Source organism: Haliotis asinina, chromosome 9 (genome assembly GCF_037392515.1).
Source record: "Haliotis asinina isolate JCU_RB_2024 chromosome 9, JCU_Hal_asi_v2, whole genome shotgun sequence".
In the NCBI taxonomy this organism is placed as follows: Eukaryota; Metazoa; Mollusca; class Gastropoda; order Lepetellida; family Haliotidae; genus Haliotis; species Haliotis asinina.
Genome location: NC_090288.1, coordinates 5,304,401 through 5,323,905, shown reverse-complemented (window position 1 = coordinate 5,323,905; position 19,505 = coordinate 5,304,401). Strand labels below are relative to the sequence as shown.

Genomic DNA, 19,505 nt, shown 5'->3' with positions numbered 1-19,505 from the left:
CTTCGTCACATTTCATGCCTGGTGGGCATTTTGGAGCGAATGGTCTTGTCCCCCTGGAGATTCCTGGTGACGACACAGCTGGTCTTAGGAGGACACTAAATACTGGTCGAGCTTGTTGACGGGGTTGATTTGGTGCCTCCCTAATCCACTGACATGGATCGTTCTCCATGCTCTCAAACACTGGTCCACACACAGCAGCATCAACCTCTGGTTTGCCTTGTCCAAACTGTATTGTTTACTGGACGCCCAGAGGTGACGTAGAAAATCATGCACCCACTCTTTCAAATAACCTCCTATCACCAAACATAAGCAAAACAAATTAGTGTACGTACAATATAGTTTTATTGATCTTGGTGTAACTTCCTTCACTCTAGTATGTAAAACCGGCTTTTTTGTCCACATGTTGGAAGTACCTCCCTGGTCGTCTCGCGTGAATCTCGCGGAGTACACGAGATACCGTCTGCCTTTTGTGGTGCTCCCAGATAACACGCTCCTCTAGATGGCGCTGTAAATCTTCTTCGCTTGGATAAGGCAGTGTCTGCAATAGGAAGGTTCATATAATAACTGGTTTAGGCTAAAATCTCATTGATCAATTTTCCAGTCCAACCACGCTGTGGTATGCTCGATTTAAACAAAGTTTTGAGAACTACTACATGATACTACAACTCTATAGGCCTTTCCACCATATTCTGGTCCAAGGTGTTGGTGAATATTATAGATTCTTTTGAGTTTGAATCTCTTTGTCTTTTGTACAATAAAGTATGTTTAAAACAAGGGGGGATTAAACCAGGCCTTACTTGGTCCCTGAGCTTAACCATAAATCCGTCTGATGCATTGTCCAGGAAGAACTTCTTGTTGATCAACAGACACTCCACGCCATTGCTGGTCAAGGCGAAGCTTGGCTGGTCCTTGTAGAAAAGATCGGATATGCCCTGGAACGGCACGTCATTGTAGTTGTAGAGAATGATAATTTACGCCGTTCATTATCGACAGACAGGAAACTCAGGAATCAGTGGTGAGACGAGCTATTAATCGTATATCAACTGCAGGTTCTTTATTCTCATAATATCACCATCAGTGGCACAACAGCAAAAATATACAATATTTAGAAATGTGCATAAACATGCGACATTTAATACAAGTGAGAGATAAAAAGAGTTAGACATTTGCTAAGTGTTCAACTGACAGGCGACATGACCTTGTTAAGAGATGATAAACTGTCCCAATTTGTGATATTTTCAGGGGATATATGATTTCCTGTAGCAATTAAGTAATGTACATTTAAAGAGACAATGGAATTTGTCACCAACTAAATTACATTGTTTACATAATCTTTCTTCTCTCGGTATGTTTTGCCATCTGCTGGTTTTGATCGGAAGGTTTACATTGAAGGCTCTAAATTTCAAAATAGGGATCGGACGATAGGCTCAGCGTGTCTGTCTGTGTGCCTGAAAGTGTATGTTTGTGTGTATGGGTGCCTGATCTCAACGTGTCCACGTGTACACAAGTAATACGAAAAACATAAGAAGAAACAAAATAATCATGAAGCGCTGACATTAGTGACAAGGAAGCTTTAAAGGAAACGTTGTCAATAGAAACTAATCTGACTTTGAAAAAATATAGTAAAAGCAGTAAGTACCTAGCTGCTTCTGAAGAAGCAAGTGATGAGACGCCTAACAACCCCCAGTGTAGTCAGGTCCCTAACAACGCACACTGTACTGAGACCCCTAGTCAGGTTTGGAAAAAACACACTTGCATTTCTCATATCACCATTCGCTAATCTACTATGCAATGCATGGAGCACATTGCGGGGAGTATTAGCGACAGCACCGCGACGTCTACTCACAAATACAGATCCCTTGGTGAGAGTCTGGACGTTGATGAACACGTACGCGTCCCCAGCTGAGCTGCTCCGTCCCTGGGACAGACAGGACATAGTGGTTATAAGAACGGAACATGTTGCACTGGACAATCACGGGTCAACTGCACCCTGAGCAATAGAGATGATATGAACTGGGTTTTAGAACACTTTCACGACCAATTCATTTTCGTAACGTGCATGTGTGTGCGTACGTATGTCTACGCAACTGCTGGTGCTGGTGCCGAGTCAGGCCAGTTTTGTAACGTGAGGGTAATAATAGGTGTTTTTGTGAATGACCCAGTTATCCACTGGATGGTGCCATGGGCCCCTGAACGACGACGACGACGACGATGATAAAGATGACGACGACGACGGCTACGTTGATTATGATGATAATATGGTGGTGGTAATGATGACGATGGTGATTGTCAATACGACGACGATAATGATGGCGACGATTACAGTGACGATATGTGTCATGTTTGAATACTATAACTGGACGCTGTATATCTGCCTTTCAGTAAGCATGTCTCTTATATGGTTTATATAGAACTACAACATTAGAGTTTCTATGTAACCACGCTATGTTCGAGATGCAAGCATTCCTAAATACCTGTAAGCCCTGAGCATCGGGGAAATTAACAGATGATTGTCGCTGTGCACGTGGCTGGGCTGTCCAAGCTCTGTGATCACTTCGACCCCTTTTACCTGGAGATAAATGAACAGGTGTGTATGGGCGACATATGATTAACAACCGACTTCTAAATAATCGTGAACACCTCCGAGTCAAAATACTTGAGGCAGTTTGCTAATTGTTCTAATGCGTGTTCAGCAATCTTTCAGCTATTTGAGGACTGTCACCTTCGAAAAGTGAATTTGTTGTTAATGAGCTTCTGTTAACTGCAGCAAAGGGGTACCCGGTAGAATGAGATAAATGTTTCTAGAGGTTCACATGTAGCATGGACAGTATCCTCCCCAAGGAGATGAGAGTGAACGAGTGCGCTGATCAATTGACAATGCTCTGTCGAGATCCAAATAAGGCATTCCACTTGGTCAATGGAATTTGACACATATTAACTGATCTGAGAGTCGTGTCGGTCATATGTGAGTGAGTATGGTTTTACGACGCTTTTAGCAATATTCCAGCAACATCACTTGGTGGAAAACACCAAAAATGTGCATCGTACATTGTGGTGAATCGAACCAGGGTCTTAAGTGTGACGAGCCAACGTTTCAACCGCAAGGCTACCCCACCGCCCCGGGTTGTTCTCCACGATCTCCAGTAATGGAGGCCTCCTTCCCCTTCCCGCACTAACCTGTTCCCCCCTCCCGCAACACCTAATGCTGAGTCCGGGACACACGCACGTTGTGTGTTTACAAGACTGAAATCCCAGGCGATCGTTTGTTTCATAATTCCTCGACTGGGGCAATCAGATTAAACTCCTTACATCATCGACCCACCGTCAGTTACCGATAATGATAACTGCAAGCACTGTGCCGAGCTTGCACTGAACGTGGCGACTGATCGACCGATAATCCGACAAGCTGTTCAATATCACTGCGTTAAGCATTTGGAACTTAATTAATTTCACACGTATGTTTTGAAATCGCACCGACCTCTGGAGTTAGGTTTTGAGTGGGAAGCCACGGACGTCTGGAAAACAAAAACGGCAACATTATTAGAATAATAACGTTATACACATGTAAACGAATCATACACAGTAAAATGTGTTTACAATGTAAACACCTGCTAAGCATGTTTAGGATTGATTTAATTCTTAAACAGAATGGGTATGTTTTGTCTAAACCCATCGTCGGATAGCCTTAACTCAACATTAACACAACACCCCCAATGTGTAACCATGTTTATTCATTATAGAATGTGCATGTGTTATAGCATAAACAGGTTAAAATTTAGAAATTCAAATATTTAGCTATGATTTCATCTTTTATTGAAGAGTGGAATGTGTGTAGCTATGGTGTCAGCTTTATCGACGAGAGAATTATTGATCTATAGATGTAGCTATGATGTCGTCTTTTATTGAAGAGTGGAATGTGTGTAGCTATGGTGTCAGCTTTATCGACGAGAGAATTATTGATCTATAGATGTAGCTATGATGTCATCTTTTATCGAAGGGTGGAATATTGATTACTTGGTGTATGAGGTCATCTATCCCTTGACCTATATATAACCGTATTATTCCCCAATAGTTCCATTATCACATCGATCAATAATATTACATTAACTGGTGGTTCTATAATCACAGTTCTATAACGATGTTAATGATCTTTTCATTTAAATATTGATCTTTAGATATTGTATTGACGTAACATGCAACTAAAGACTCATACTCAAAAGAATAATATCGATCATTAACTATTTTTCTCAATAATAACTCAGTATTAGTTAATCGCTGCAAATATTGATCATAAAACTTCATTTATTCGGTCATGGCAACACCGCCTTACGTGGTCAGGAAAACAGACAAGCGGGAACGTTCTTAACATGTAATTTGTTATTTTGTATGAGCGCAAGTGTAGGCCGTCTACTTTATGCAACTTGCGACATTAAACCCACAGCAAGTTGGCAATCTGTGTTTGTGGTATCCTGTTGCACGTGCGGTTGAAAGGCGATAGGCCAATTGTCGTAGAAATTCTCATGTGAAAATACAGGTCAGCCGGCCGAGGGAAGTACTGCCGCAATTAATGGTAGTTTGGAACTAGGGTATGATGTATATTAATGTCTTTGTCGAAACCAGTGACATTTGAGAGGAATTTGGTGACGGCTTGGGTAAATATCAAAACAATTGCCCGCATCAAGTTGTAATGAAGGCCAGGCTGTGATTGGTGGACAAACAACACCAGCTTTAAGTGTCTCATTTATGATTAAATTTCGTGAAGAAAGTGAAGCGGGGGACATTATTGGTATCAGAATGACATCGTGATCTTTTTGGGTGATGAAGACAAATTATTGTTCAGTGTGCTCATTTCCGCCAGGGTTTAGTTTTAGCCTAGTTGTATATATATAGGTTACAGATATCCGATAGGGCCAATTGCAGGACACCCCCACATAAAGACATTTGTTAAAGGCTGTGGGCAGAGGCCATGATACTGTAATCTGATTCATTTGAAGCAGTGGCTTTAGCTTTATTAGTACATTGGCTGGAAGTGTTGCATGTTCCCCGGGGAGTTGAGATTGATAATACTGTGTGACGATGGGGGACCAGAGCTGTTGCGTGGATGTCTGCGCTGTATAATTATCCAAAAGCAATAACAATAGCAAATACATTAAAATGGATCCAGTGTCATTTGGGTTGCTTTACCAGCTAATGTTTGCGTTTATGTGTCAATAAACTGACAAATAGGCCACGCCCACTTAGAGACACGTGTTTCTGTTACAGAATGGGCGGGACTTGTGTAAATGTTTTCGCTGAGTTAAGATTGTTACTGTAAGTGTTGGTGTTAAATAAAAAAACTGTCTTTTCCCAAAAGTGCTTGAGACGCAATGCCTTCAGGTTTTCTAAAACAAATTCTTACACTGAACATGCGCGATGTTCCCAAACTTGTATTGTGTCCCTCCAAAGAGTTAGTTGTGTCATCACTCCAAAATATAACGTTTTACGTCCATGGTTAAAGAAGCTCCAAATAATACTTCACACGAATACTACGTCTAGGAATAAGGTAATATGTAAAATATCAAATATACAAGATATTGCTTACTTACTGATATAAGACTATCATTGTTTATGTGGGTCACTTACATGTTATTCTAATATGACAGGCCTGATGCTATATAAACCGAGGTTAAAAACACACACCTTGCATAGTGTCTATGGAGACATGACTGTCTAAGAAATATGACTGATTCTCTTCTGTTTTGTAAAGAAGATGCATTCAGGTTACTTTTGTCAACCATTGGTAAGATTGAATATTTCAAATAACGATGGACAAATGCACTTTACTTCATAAAAATTATATTATTAAAAAATGTTTCCACTGCGTGCCACAAAATGAAACCCTATCCCCTTCTGTTTCCCCCGAATCGCCAAGAACATGTGGCAAGTACCATGTACCAAATGAGGTGTGAACTGTCTCACAAACAGGTATGAAATCTGACAACGAACATGGCATTGGAGGTAGGTCATCACTGTCATAAACGTGTATTCAAATACTTCTTCATGCATCAGACTTTAGCGGCTTCTGCAAACGTGAGTATTTATTGAAATTAACATACGTACTTAAGATTGACCTTCACTTTGACCTTGACCTTAATCGTTTATCACTCTCGACATTCCCCACTGACTGTCCGACACCAAAGCGAACTTCACTGAATCTGAATGTGACCTTGGACATGGCATGTCAGTTTGATGCAACACATCTGCTGTGACACGAAGGCTTAGTGTGGAGGGAACAGTTAAATCAAAGAACCTTAAATTAAAACCTGAATGAGTCAGTCCTGCTTTACGCCGCACTCAGCAATATTCCAGTTGTATGGGGGTGGTCTGCAAATAACTGAGTCTGGGCCAGACAGTCTAGTGATCAACTACATGAGCACAATTCCTCGCAACTGGGATACGATGATATGTGTCAGTCAAGTCAGCGAGCCTTAAGACAAGCATGGGGTACTGAAGATCAATCCTAACCCCGATCTTCACGGGTACTTAAAACTACGCGTAAAGATTTTCCACATATTTTGACTGCATGATTACCACCCCCCTTTTAACAATGTTTTGTAGAGAATGACAGTGTATATCAAGAATTAGCGAAGTGAAATAAACTGGAAACTGCCGTCAAAGTCAATGTCAATAAATATTTCACACATGAACAAAAAACATTTCTTGCCAAGAAGCTGAGACAAAGGCGCCACTTCCAAACATTCACAACAAACTGGCGAGGTTACGTCGCTTTTAACAACGTTTTCAGATCTGTCATCACGCAGAGACCTTAGCGCTTATCACACCCTCTATAAACAAAGATGTAACTAATGCTGTTTTATGAATATTTACCTGCTTACAGAATTTTATTTTAATAAAATTAATATGTAAAACCGTTTTTGACAAAAACGAAACAAGGGGCAATCATACTCACAGCCGGCAAGTTAAACACGTAATCTGTTGTAAGTTGTTAAACATAAACAGGAATGTTTATACCTTCTTCTTGAGAGCCCCGGGAAGAGCTCTCTCTGTCTCCGCTGAAGTCCAGGAGGTGCTCCTTCTGTCCGGCTGCGGGAGACTCGGGTCGGCCGTGGTCAGGAACGTCAGCTGTTCGTCGGTGACGCCGTCAAGACGATCCTGCAAAACATTAATATGTTTAATGTACGTGGTTAAAAACGGGGCCCTTGAAACGTTTCCCTTTAAAAGGTGTGGTAACCTGCATTAGCAGACAGCATTCATAAACCCTGAAAGTAGGTAAAACAAATACATGTACATGAAGTTTACTCGAAGACCAGGGCATGCGATTGCCGCAAACAAGCATTGAACCGAGATTCTATTTGCGTTTTGTATTTTGTTTGTTGTTTACGGCTGCACTCTACAATATGTCTGATTTATGGAATATTCGACCAGACAATCTAAAGATCAAGAGCACGAGCATCGATCTACTCACATGAGGTACGATGAGATGTGTCAACCAAGTCAGCGAGTCTGACCATCCGATACCGCTAGTACCTTCTTACGACAAACATGTGTTGCCAAAGCCCAATTCTAAACTGGATCTTTATGAGGCTCTCATATTTATCTACTCCTCACAAAAAGTTCAGCAACATATAATTCTTCCTAACTGATAAAGTATTCAAAATTCAACAAAATAAGAAGACCCGAGGATTAGAATGTTAAGCGTGCATTTTGATGACATTTAAGAGCACGGCAGAAATAAGCTGAACACCTAAATACAGCTAGCTACAGCCGGAACAAATAAGTTGCCTCACACAACTAACGATTCAAATACCAAATGTCATAACATTTTGTCAATTTGAAAATCGGATCTCACTCCGTGAAAAGTAATGTAAGTCTCATTATTCCATGGGAACAAATAATTTATGTTTCAGCTTCATCGACCCACACCTTGCAAACGGGCCATGATGACAGCTCATGTCACGTGACCTCTGGTCAGGTGAGCTAAAACTGTGACACATTACGTTTGTATATATAGGTTCGTCTTTAAAGGCCTGTCAATCTTACATTTGCATACAGCTTCTTCATCTCCTTGTACTCTTCGCTGGAGGCAACGTTTATCTCCGGAAGTGCGTTGAAACGCATGCGCTGATTGATCTGCTGCAGGTGTTGGATTTGCTGCTGGTATGAGATTTGTAGTCTCTCCTCGTGGCTGAGATAGGCCTCACTGCGCAGGTCTGTGACCCCTGAAGTGCAGAGTGGTTTAGATGTGTTTTCAGCAGGGCGAGGTCGTGGATACTTGACGAAAGCCAAAAACAATACAAAGTTTACATTGCTAGCTGAGATGGAAACTTTTTAAGCAGTTCCATGCGATATGGTATGCTTAAGTTTCATAGGCGGATCCAGAGATAAGGAGGGGAGTTGCCGGGTTGCGATCTGGCGCAGCCTATCGCCAGTGTCAGCAGTGTTTCAACCTTACACCTGGCATGTACTTGTTCAAATGTCAGACAATCTGGTGACTGGAAGCATTCAATAACGAGCAGTCAGGAGGTTGGTCATCGAGCATGTTCACTCATAGTGCTAGGCGCCCAATCAACGTATGTCTCTGGCTGCCTTGTGATATGATTTTCTAAATTCAAGGAGAATAATCACCTACTCTTCTCCCGCCAGTCCTCGATGGTGGCTGTGATTCTTTTCCGTGGGTTGACCCTCCGCAACTTCTTGAGCAGGTTGCAGCTTCCCTACACCGACACGCAGAGATGGAGTGAAGGGATGAGAGAAAGAAAGAGTGAATGAGATAAGGAAGTGCATGCAAGAGACTGAGTGAAATAATGGGAAGTGTGTTCGAGGTCTTTTTCTAACCCGAATTTAGGACCATTTTCGACCAGATAATCCGCTGATCAATATTATGTGCACGGATCTACGCAATTTGATACGATGACATGCATAAACCAAGTCCGCAAGCCTGATCGACCGATCCCGTTAGAGGCCTGACAAGCATAGGTTGATGGTGTGGTTGGTTTGTTGTTTTACGCTCCACACAACAATATTTCAGCTGTGTATCGGACGTCTGTAAATAATCAAGTCTGCACTAGACAATCTAGTGACCAACAGCATGAGCATCGATCTACGCCTTAGGGATACAATGACATGTGTCTACCATTTCAGCCAGCCTGACCACCTGATTCTGTAGCATGGATTGATGGAGATCAATTCTAAACCGGATCTTTGAGTGACAGAGTTAGTGAGTGAGTTAGAAACTGCATGGTATCTGACGACGCATAGTCCGTACTGAAATCAACAGTAACGTTCCACCACCTTCAAAGCTTCCTGTACTCACCGACTTCACGATGATGATCCATTCACTGTCCTTACTGTTCTTCACGATTACCGTTCCTCTCCTGGAAACACAAGAAACAACGTAGTCGCTTTCGAAAACACAAATAAGCGAGTGGTTGTTTTAAATCTATTTTAGCAATTTCTTCTCGCTGCACTCATGTGCGGAATCGAAACGTGACTTATAGCCAAGACCTCCAAAACATGACCCTGAAGACCCTGAAATGACTTGTGTGGAGTGGTGCTCGTCCAGGTGCTTCCCCTCCTGATGAAACTGGGTAAAAACGTTCTATATACTGTACCATCCATGGGTGTAACAATACAATATTCTAGACTAACACCAAGTCCCTTAATACATATAGTTTTGATAGTAACAAATACACCTTGTAAATAATCGAGTCTGGACCAGACAATCCAGTCCAGATAGTAACAAATACACCTTGTAAATAATCGAGTCTGGACCAGACAATCCAGTGATCAACAGCTTGAGCATCGGTCTGGGAACTGATGACATATGAAAACCAAGTCAGCGAATCTGACCACTCGATCCCGTCAGTCGCCTCTTACGACAAGCAGAGTCACTCCTGAACCTGAGGGAATCTAGACTTGCTTCAATGAAGGCTTTAGCACTGTAGGGAAGACTAGGCAGTGGGGGAAATGATGTGGATTACACTTGGCAATTAATTGCCGGTGTCTTCGTTTGCTGTAAAATGCTTGCTTGCTTGCTGACAGATGTGCAGTTAAAGCACCATTTAATATACATTCTGACAGCGAAAGATGCATTCATGGAAATAAGTAATGTTTTTATAGTAGTCAAAACATTTACAAATATTGCTATTTGGGAGTGAATATGTTTTTACACCGCTGTTAGCAAAGTTAGAAGAGTATCAGTGCGAGGAACATCAGAACTTGGATTCACACATTGTAGACATGTAGGGAATCGAACCAGGACATTTGGCGTAACGAGCCAACGATTTAACTACCACCCTTATTGTCATCTGTGAGTACTCTCTATGCGGGGTTATTACAGCATCAAAAACTCGTATAGACCTTGAATGGAAGGGGTCTTGAGTAACCCATGTTAGGGCTCAGATGGTCAGGCACGCAGACATGGTACATGCACGTCATCGTAGAATATATTCTTCGATCGATGCTCATGATGTCAGCCATTTGTTTGTATAGTCCTGACTCGATTATTTACAGACCGCCGCCATGCAGCTGGAATTGTGCTGAATCACGGCAGCGTGAAGCAACAAACAAAAGAAAAACAACCTCAACAACAAAGACTCTTTTATCTAAAATAGGACTGGCGATGGAATGTTATACAGTTGGCTGCGCTGGAGCTGACATGTTTCAACATTTACAACATTACTCACTTGAAATAGTTGAGGATTGCTTTGTTGGGACTGTCATGGAGACGTTCTTGTGGCCATCCGTCTAGACAGGGTATCCCCCTTGATAACACAAGGATATTGAAATGGCATGGCATGACAACCATACGAAACACAAGTATGGAATGCTAGAATGCGACAATGTCCCTTTAAGGATTTCATAACAGCTTTTGTTGGAACTTGAAATATAGTCGTTTTCAAATAAGTAAGTCGTGAAGGCAGTTTAAAGTTGATATTATTAAAATACTGTTTTAAGAAAACTGAAATACTTTAGAATATTCTTTCCTAAAAGATATAATCATTTCATAAAAATGAAATGCAGCATTGAATTATTCTGAAATGATCATATAATTTTAGTTGACAATGTCATTTCTGTTTAGACAGGCTAATGTACGGACAAGAGAAGGTATACCGACTACTAATTCAATAGAAAATTGAAAGAAAGGTTTAGACTGAGTTTTGGCTAAGTTTCTATATTGTAAAGAAAAAGGATTATTTGTTAAATGTTGATTAATTGAATTGAACTTTATATAAGTATGATGTTAATTATCACCAACTGAGTTTAGTGGAGGCGATGCAACTCAAAGATTTAATTTTAAGGTAGCGTAAAAGTATTGTCCTCTTGAGAGTGACACGTGAGTCATTCTGAGTCCGAGATTTATATTAACGAAATAGTATTTGGTTTTTTTAAAGTATTCGTTAGCACTACACTATACAAAGTGATAGCGCAATTACTGTTGGGAACCAGACCAGGAAGCAGAGGCACCCCGTGATTCCCAGTGAGGTGGTCTGGCTGTACCTGCTGGTGATCTGTGGCTTAGTTTTAAATTGTCATAAAGAATCTGATGAAATTTGTTTTATATTTTAGGTGGTTTGTTTTACAGCTAAACTGTTTTACCTCAAGAAGCCGAAGATAATGTTACACCCAAATTTAGCACCAGGAACATGCACATTTTGGAATATCTTAAACTAGCGAAGGAGATAAGGGACTGACGGGTAGCGAAACTGGTATTACACGCAAAACAACCCCGAATTTCTCGATTAACCCACCGAGAGTATGATAAAACAGTAAAATTAGTGTATGAAATTCTAATAGAAGAAACTAGAATGTCTTATGGTACTCACTTAAGGAATACCTCGGTGAGATTAGACAGACCGCCCGACATGAAGATATCCACAAAGTCCTGCAAGCAAAACATGCGTCGCGCCAGTGCAGACTTTGTACGAAAGTAATTATGACGTCATAAAGCATATCAGTGACGTCAGAATACAGCAGCTACATTAAATTGCTATCGCAAAGAACTGCCATCCTTGTTGCGTCACAATAGTTGTAGGAAACATGTTAGCAGTCAGGTATCTTGCGAAATGATTTGATATAATTATCGCAACCGTATGTAAATGTTCTCCTTGAAATCAATAAATACGCCCGAAATAAAGATTCCGTTTTACCTCATCAGTAAGCACCAACAGCTCGATGACCTCTTTGGAGATGATGGTGGCACACCGATGACATTTGTTGATGATGGCTTCGTCCCCGAAACTGTCCCCCCGACCAAGGAACAGGACAGTCCGTTCCTGGTTCGACTCCACGTCCATGACCGTCACGACCACTGAGAGGGGCAGCAACCAGATTAAAATGGCATGACTCAGCTGATAGTAACTGATTGAGTGGTTTTGCGCTGCTCTTAGCACTTTCCATCCATATTACAGCGGTGGACACAAGAAATGGGCTTCATATGGTTCCTTTGAGGAGAATCGAACTCGTGTCTTCGACATGACGAGCCAAAACTTTAAGTACTCATCTACCCTGCATGTCGCCCTTCAGTACACGTTACGTTTAACATTGTCCAGGGACCGTGGGGTAGCCTAGTAATTGAAGTGTCAGCTCTTCACGCTGAAGACCCACATGGGTACAATGTGTGAAGCCCATTTCTGGTGACACAGCGTGATGTTGCTGAAATTTTGCTAAAAGCGGCGCAAAACCAAACTCACACCCATGCAAAGGTCAGTTTGTCGAATGAGCGACCCTCATTAAGAATGTAGGTCAACTGCATGTGGATCGTATGGTATTATAAGTTGTTCACTGGTCGCGAGGGGGCCATGGGGGCTCGGGAACATGAACAAACCTCGAGGGTACATGAGTCCATGGACTTCGAGGGACCAGTGAACAACGTATTTATCTTACCGAACACCTGAATTTTAATTTTGAACTGTTTGAAGCTCTTCTGTTGAACGCGAGGCGAATCGCCATTTTGCAGACAACACAAGGTAAACAGATTTAGAGTGATCTCCCTTCCATCGATTTTCAATCGCAAAACATCGGTGATTTCCGTGCTTCATGCGTGATTCAATGGTATTCGAGGCAAAGAAGTACTACCATGAAGCACCAGAAGAGTTCGGAATTCCCAGCGGGGTACATTGAAAATAATAGAACAGCGCTTAGCCAATCGGAAAGCGACATTCACGTGTAAGGGAAAATAATGGTAATTGTTGATTATAACAACCGTGAAGATGGATAGGTGCAGGACGGCTCAATGTGGCAGGAATATGGTGAATGCGGCGGCGCAAACCACTTCCATTTCACGGACTTTGGTCAACCCGTGAAAATCCGGGTTAGCATTGGTCCTCAGTGCCCAGATTTACGAAGCTCTCTTAGAGCTGAGATAGTCTTAAGGTAATGCTAATGTATGGCACTTACGACTAACTTAGCGCTAAGAGAGTTTCGAAAATCTAGGCCCAGTAACCCATGCTTATTTTAAGAGGCGAATAAAGGAATCGCTGTCCTGCGTGACACATGCCATCGTATCCCTGTTGACCTACGCTTACGATAATGATCACTGGATTGTCTGGTCCAGACTAGATTATTAAGATGACATCTTCGTAACTAAATTCACTCACGACTTTGTTAATTCGTGGATTCGAATCCTGCATCAGCGGGCTTCCCTGTCAGGTGTCCGACACTGACAAGTCAAGTAACTAATCGGGCCTGCACAATCACAGGCTTCTGGCAACGTCTGACGGGCGCCACTCTGTACACCGACATGTCACGCAGGCGTGCATGTGTGGATTCTTATCAGGTTGTCCTCTTGAGAGCAACACACGAGTGGGTCCTCAGGCAGGTAATTTTGTAACATAAGCATACCGCAAACACATACATGCACGCACGTACAAACGACGGTTTCTCACCTGAACCGGACAGGATGAAGTAAAACATCATTGGCACGTGACCTTCCCGTATAATCACACGTTTGGCGTCGAACCTGCAAGATAGCAAGACTTAGTTGAATTCACTCGAACCTTTCCGAAATCATGGCCGAACGCTGTTCATGCCTTTCCAAACCCAAAGCAACTTCCAGTTCATGCCTTTCTAAATTCAAGACAAAATGAAGCTCGCCTGACATTGAAACCAAAGCAATTGCAACATACAATTCGCCCCTTCCTGAAACCAAGGTGACATGAATTTCGCCCCTTCCTGAAAATGAAGCAATATGCAGTTGGCCCTTTCGTAAAACCTAGGCGGCAAGAAGTTCGCCCCTTCCTGAAAATAAGGTAATATACAGTTCGCCTCTTTTGTAAAAACAAGGCAATATTAAATTCTACCGTTCCTGAAGATGAGGCAGTATGATGCCCCTTTTGTAAAGCCGAAACAATATGAAATTCGACCCTTCCTTGAAAAGAAGCCATATGCAGTCCTGATGAACCTTTCCAAATTAATATATCCGACAACTTATGCAACGTTTATTACTCCACACAGACCGGTTGCTTGCTCAATTATACAAAGGTAACATCATTCATACATTTTATTTATCCGAAAATTTATGTTTTTAGCGTCTACGGCCTACGACCTTCGTCCGTTGCTGCCTCTGTAAAACTTCCACAAAACTACAGTACGCTCACTCTCAGTGAGCACTGGGGAGAAAGTGTTTGAGTCACAATTAATCGATCTGCGACGAAACAGTCAATGATTAGAATCGATTAAAGTTCAGATCGTGCCTTTGTTATGTTGCGCATAATACAAATTTCTTATCTCTCGGGATGTTTCTGGACAAGACCGAAGCATATATACTTCGAAACTTTTTGAAACCGCTCATTTTTATCCGGGTGTTGGCCGGATGCGCATCAGGATTCGTTCAATGTATACAAGCGACTATTTCCGAGAGACAATAATGTTCTGGAAAAATGGTTACGGAAAATTCCTATAAATACAGTGAAATAAATCCAAACTCTTTAATTTCTGATAAACGCTTTTACCATCTTCATCTTCTTACTCTCTGAAATATGCCATATTGATATCAAACCCGCACTGTCAAGTAGCGGCGAGACTCTTCTCCGCCTGGTTCATGGCCAGTAATTCCCATCCCCACTTGGGACGTGTTTGTCTCGCTCTCTCAGACTCCCATCAAACACTCCGCTCCTCTGTCAGACCACAGGGATAGCCTATAGATCGGATATTACCTGTTCTTTCAATTAAGCCTTTATAGTCGCTCTTACATCAGACGCCGCCTGTGTTGTCTAATCGTTACCACTAGTTCAGAGGAAAACATCTTTTTTTGCCACAAGGTACCATCGGGTTGACGCTCTGAGATTTTGCTGGATAATGCGTTCTTCCGGTACGAGGTTTCTTGAATTGTAAGATCATGTTTATTGAATTTATTAACCAAAAAATCGCTAAAATTTATTTATTTCGATATTTGGTTTAATGTGTTTATCCTAGGGTCGCGTATGTCGCATAAACACATGCAAAATACGCGAGAGCCGAGTTTAATTTCTTGAAGGGAAACAAAGCTGAAACTTTGAAAGCATCGAAATATGGATCGGTTTGCCGATTATGGACTATATTTCTGACAGGTTTTACTTGTGTTTAGCGCTAATCTCGCTGTGTGAGTCCACGACATACGTATAGATCATTCGTAACTACTCGTTGCTTTCCGTAACCCGAAACCTGATGATCGATCGGAGAATCGAAGGCTGAGAAAGGTTGCTATGTGACCATCAGGATGACTGAATGAGTTCAGTTTTACGCCGCACTCAGCAATATTCCAGCTATGTGGCGGCGATCTGTAAATGATCCAGTCTGGACCATACAATCCAGTGATCATCATGAGCATTGATCTGCGCAATAGGGAAGCGGGGGCATGTGTCAACCAAGTCAGCGAGCTTGACCACCCGATCCTGTTACGACAAGCATAGTCGCCTTTTGTCAAAAGCATGAGGTGCTGGAGGCCTTCATCCCGGACCTTCACGGGTCGCACCAGGACGAATTGCTACTTTTGGCATTCAGTGAGTGAGCTTTTACGCCGTCTGTGACAATTTGTTATTCCAGTAATGATACGGGGGAAAACTAGAATTGGGTTTTACACATTATACCCGTGTGGGGAATCGCACCGGGTCTTCGGCATGACGAGCGAACGTTCGAACAGTAGAGCCCTCGACGCCGAATGGTGTGGGGGAGTTAAAATGGGGTCTGCCGTAGCAACTTTAGTATAATTTCTTGCTTCTGTCGGATAAATTTTACGTATGACGTGATTTTGTATGAAACTCATTACTTTTTCTACTATCATCATAAAATCAACACTGATTCCAATCGTTTGTATGAGTCAAAGGATCATACAGGTCGGAAAAAGTCATGTTTCAACATCGGGAAGATTTATGTACGTGTTGGAAACTTATGGCAAAAATATAAGGGGGTGCATCATTAAATTTGTTGTGTATACTATGAATGGTAAATTATTGTGTCCACTGTACCTCAGATTTCACGGGTTATTAACGAAGTATGTTCTCGTCTGATCGTTTACCCGATACCCGTGAAGGTCCGGGGTAGAATAGGCCTTCAGCAACCCATGCCTGCCACAAAACGCGACTAACGGGATCGGGGGGTCAGATTCGCTGGCTTGGTTGACACACGTCATCAGTTCCCACACCGATGCTCATGCTGTTGACCACCGGATTGTCTGGTCCAGACTCGATTATGCTCGTAACCCAGTCCCCATTTCCTGTGACTCTTCTTTCGAACAACATTTAAAGTAGCGAAAACAACCAATTACTGCGCTTACGTCTGCTGCACTGGTCCTAGATTTCTACACAGCCACGTCCTGTAAACGAATCCGTATTTCTGCAGCGAGTCTTCATTTTTGTACCAACCCTCATCAATAGCGATCGTAATAATTTTTGCGAAAAGATATCTTTTTCATAAATCAATTTGAACACTTTATTGAATTTAAACCCAATTTCTGCTATAACAAATTAAATATTTGATGATATTACGAAACGACGACATTTGGTTCCTCCAGCTAAGCGCATTTCCAACTCTTTGAAACAGAGGCTCGTGAAAGAAAATAGATTCTTGTAATTTGTTCTTTTAAACTCCGACTCGAGCAGATGTGTTTTTGTGTGCTTTTGCATCATTTCGCGAAATTGGCAGTTCATCTGAAGAAGATGAAAAAAGACACACGTCTTTATTATAGAAATTACGTAACTTTATAACCAATCAATTTAAAGAACGCATTGCACACATGGGGGCATTATCCGTGCTACTTTCCGCGCGACAATCAAACTGTCCTGAGCGGCGGAGCGGTCGTGAAACGGACGAGGAGGCAGAGTGGTCAATACCCGGCAGTCGATCGTTTGGCACGTTCAATGAGACACAGAAAGATATTGGATCTCCAAGCTTTGATCGACATAATTCTACCAACAGCTGGCGAAGACATTTCCCTCCGTCTTAATTGACTCCATAATCAATGGCCACTAATGGTGGCTAAACGTTTGAGAAGTCTTCTCGAGTCAGAGTCGCTCAAAGATTTTAATCTTTTCCAAATTTCCCGATGTCGCTGATTTGATTTTTTACACGTTTCGCTGTCCGCGACGATCAATCTCTTTTCTTTTCGCTCCCTTCGATCCTCACCGGTGGAAATCAAGACAACCGCGCGTTAATACTTTTCGAGATGGCAGAAAGTCTTAAATTGACGACCATATGATCAGAGATTACTACAAAAAACTGGAATGATATTGAAGCCGGCTGTGAACGTGTTAATAAATAGATATTTGAACTGCAGCTGCCTTTAGGAAAATAGTCTCGGAGAATTGATTAGTCTCTGCAATGTTTTGAATTCCTGTCCGGTTTTTGGGCATGTCAAACTTTATGCTCCCTTCTTTATTGGGTTGATCCTTATGTACATCCGGGTATCTTTTCCCGGCCCCTCGTCGGGATAACACAACGCTGATTATTAATTTGATAGTAAAGAGTAAGAAAACTCATTCGACAACGTGTCTTGACATTCGCGGGTCATAATTTTCCTCAATTTGTAACTCGCTTAGAATAATGTCTTCAAATTGATCTCGGACAAGGACAAGAGACAGTTGAAAGATTGAGTTTTGATGAAACTAAAAGATTATTTCTCAAGCTTATTCTGCTCCCGGGGCTTGCTTTTTCACGTTCGGTGTGTACCTTGCCCTTGATGTCAGTGTTGAACATGTTATACTCCTCTATTCCACGTTTCTTAGGGAAAAAACCCATCCCACTTTCTGAAAATCGAGTGTTGGTGATTCCCGTTTTGCTTTTATGTAAAACAAATCTCTGCAACAGAATTTTGAAAGAATTTTAATTTTAATATCATTTACGTGGGTTACTGCCTGAAAATAAATGAATTCATTAATAATATGATATCCTATATATTGCACATTTATATTTATAACTGAGAAGAAAATATTTTCAGATTATTGAGAACTGCTGTGATCAGCAAATGATGTCCCCTGCTAACATCTATTTAACTCTGCAAATCCAGTCAATCCATTACCGTACTCAGATTGCAATTTACAATAAACGTATGACACCTATGAGTTGGTTTAAAGTATGGTACAATTTCTTTTTAAAGACAAGTAAACCAAGACGCAGTTCAAACATACCGTATTTCCTCTAGTAAGCGCCGGATCAGTATTAAGCGCCTGGTACAAAGCCGTGATTTAAGAAATATGCGCCGGACCTATAATAAACGGGTCTCTAATATGCACCGGGTAGGACGCTTTTGTACTTTTTTGCAAGTGTATTCTCCCTTGGTCTAAAAATATAATATTATATATTTGCAAATGGTTCCTTAAATCATAGCTTCCTGACATCCACATAGCACAAATCATGCACGTGTCAATCAGTATGTTTATAAGCACTGGTCCCCTAATAAGCGCCGGGTCTGGAGGTCCGTTGAAAAAAAAACAAGCGCTGATTAGAGGAAATACGGTATAGTGTCCTAGAAAAAACAACTTGACGTGAATACGCTCTTCAAACGAAATACCTGCTATCGACTGTGTCCATTTGTCTACTCTCGCCATTTTAGCACGCTAGCAACATTGCAGCCTATGCTTTCAGCAGGTTCATAGGAGGACCTAAGGACAACAGTGAGTGAGTTTAACACATCTTTCAAGTGTATCCCAGTTATACAACAGGATGTCAGCTTGATGATTTTGCGCCGCTTTTGCCAATAGTCCAGCAACGTCAAGGCGGGAGACGCCAGAAATAAGCTTCACACATTGTAACCATGTGAGGACATCGGTCCTAATTCTCCATGGTAACCAGAGGAAGCTTTAACCATTAGGCTAATCCCCCGCCCGTTCAATTTGATGAGGGATGGCAAACAAGGATAAGTTGGATCGGCGCATTGAACGCGTTTATGAGAAGGTGATAGTGCACGGCAACGAGCAAATCCATTTGGTGTGTGAAAAGGAATGCAGAAGTAGGCTAATGCACGTGCAGTACATACTAAAGAAACTGATTCCGCGCGTAGCTGAGACAGGCCACGTGCTTCTCCCATCGGA

The 19,505-nt window shown here is 41.8% G+C and overlaps 1 protein-coding gene across 1 annotated transcript in view; it reads right to left on the bottom strand.

Annotated features, from left to right (window-relative positions):
• Positions 1 to 323: 323 nt before the first annotated feature.
• Positions 324 to 19,505, bottom strand: part of LOC137296517 (cyclic nucleotide-binding domain-containing protein 2-like) — a 35,991-nt gene continuing 16,809 nt past the window's right edge. Inside the window, exons 5-17 of the mRNA XM_067828318.1 lie at positions 13,887 to 13,960; positions 12,150 to 12,310; positions 11,826 to 11,884; positions 10,686 to 10,763; positions 9,314 to 9,374; positions 8,630 to 8,714; positions 8,041 to 8,219; positions 7,012 to 7,152; positions 3,479 to 3,515; positions 2,475 to 2,569; positions 1,847 to 1,918; positions 798 to 932; positions 324 to 538 (exon numbers count right to left, since the gene is read on the bottom strand). Coding sequence (XP_067684419.1) covers positions 371 to 538; positions 798 to 932; positions 1,847 to 1,918; positions 2,475 to 2,569; positions 3,479 to 3,515; positions 7,012 to 7,152; positions 8,041 to 8,219; positions 8,630 to 8,714; positions 9,314 to 9,374; positions 10,686 to 10,763; positions 11,826 to 11,884; positions 12,150 to 12,310; positions 13,887 to 13,960 — 1,345 coding nt within the window. The 3' untranslated portion in view covers positions 324 to 370. The remainder of the gene's footprint in view (positions 539 to 797; positions 933 to 1,846; positions 1,919 to 2,474; positions 2,570 to 3,478; positions 3,516 to 7,011; positions 7,153 to 8,040; positions 8,220 to 8,629; positions 8,715 to 9,313; positions 9,375 to 10,685; positions 10,764 to 11,825; positions 11,885 to 12,149; positions 12,311 to 13,886; positions 13,961 to 19,505) is intronic.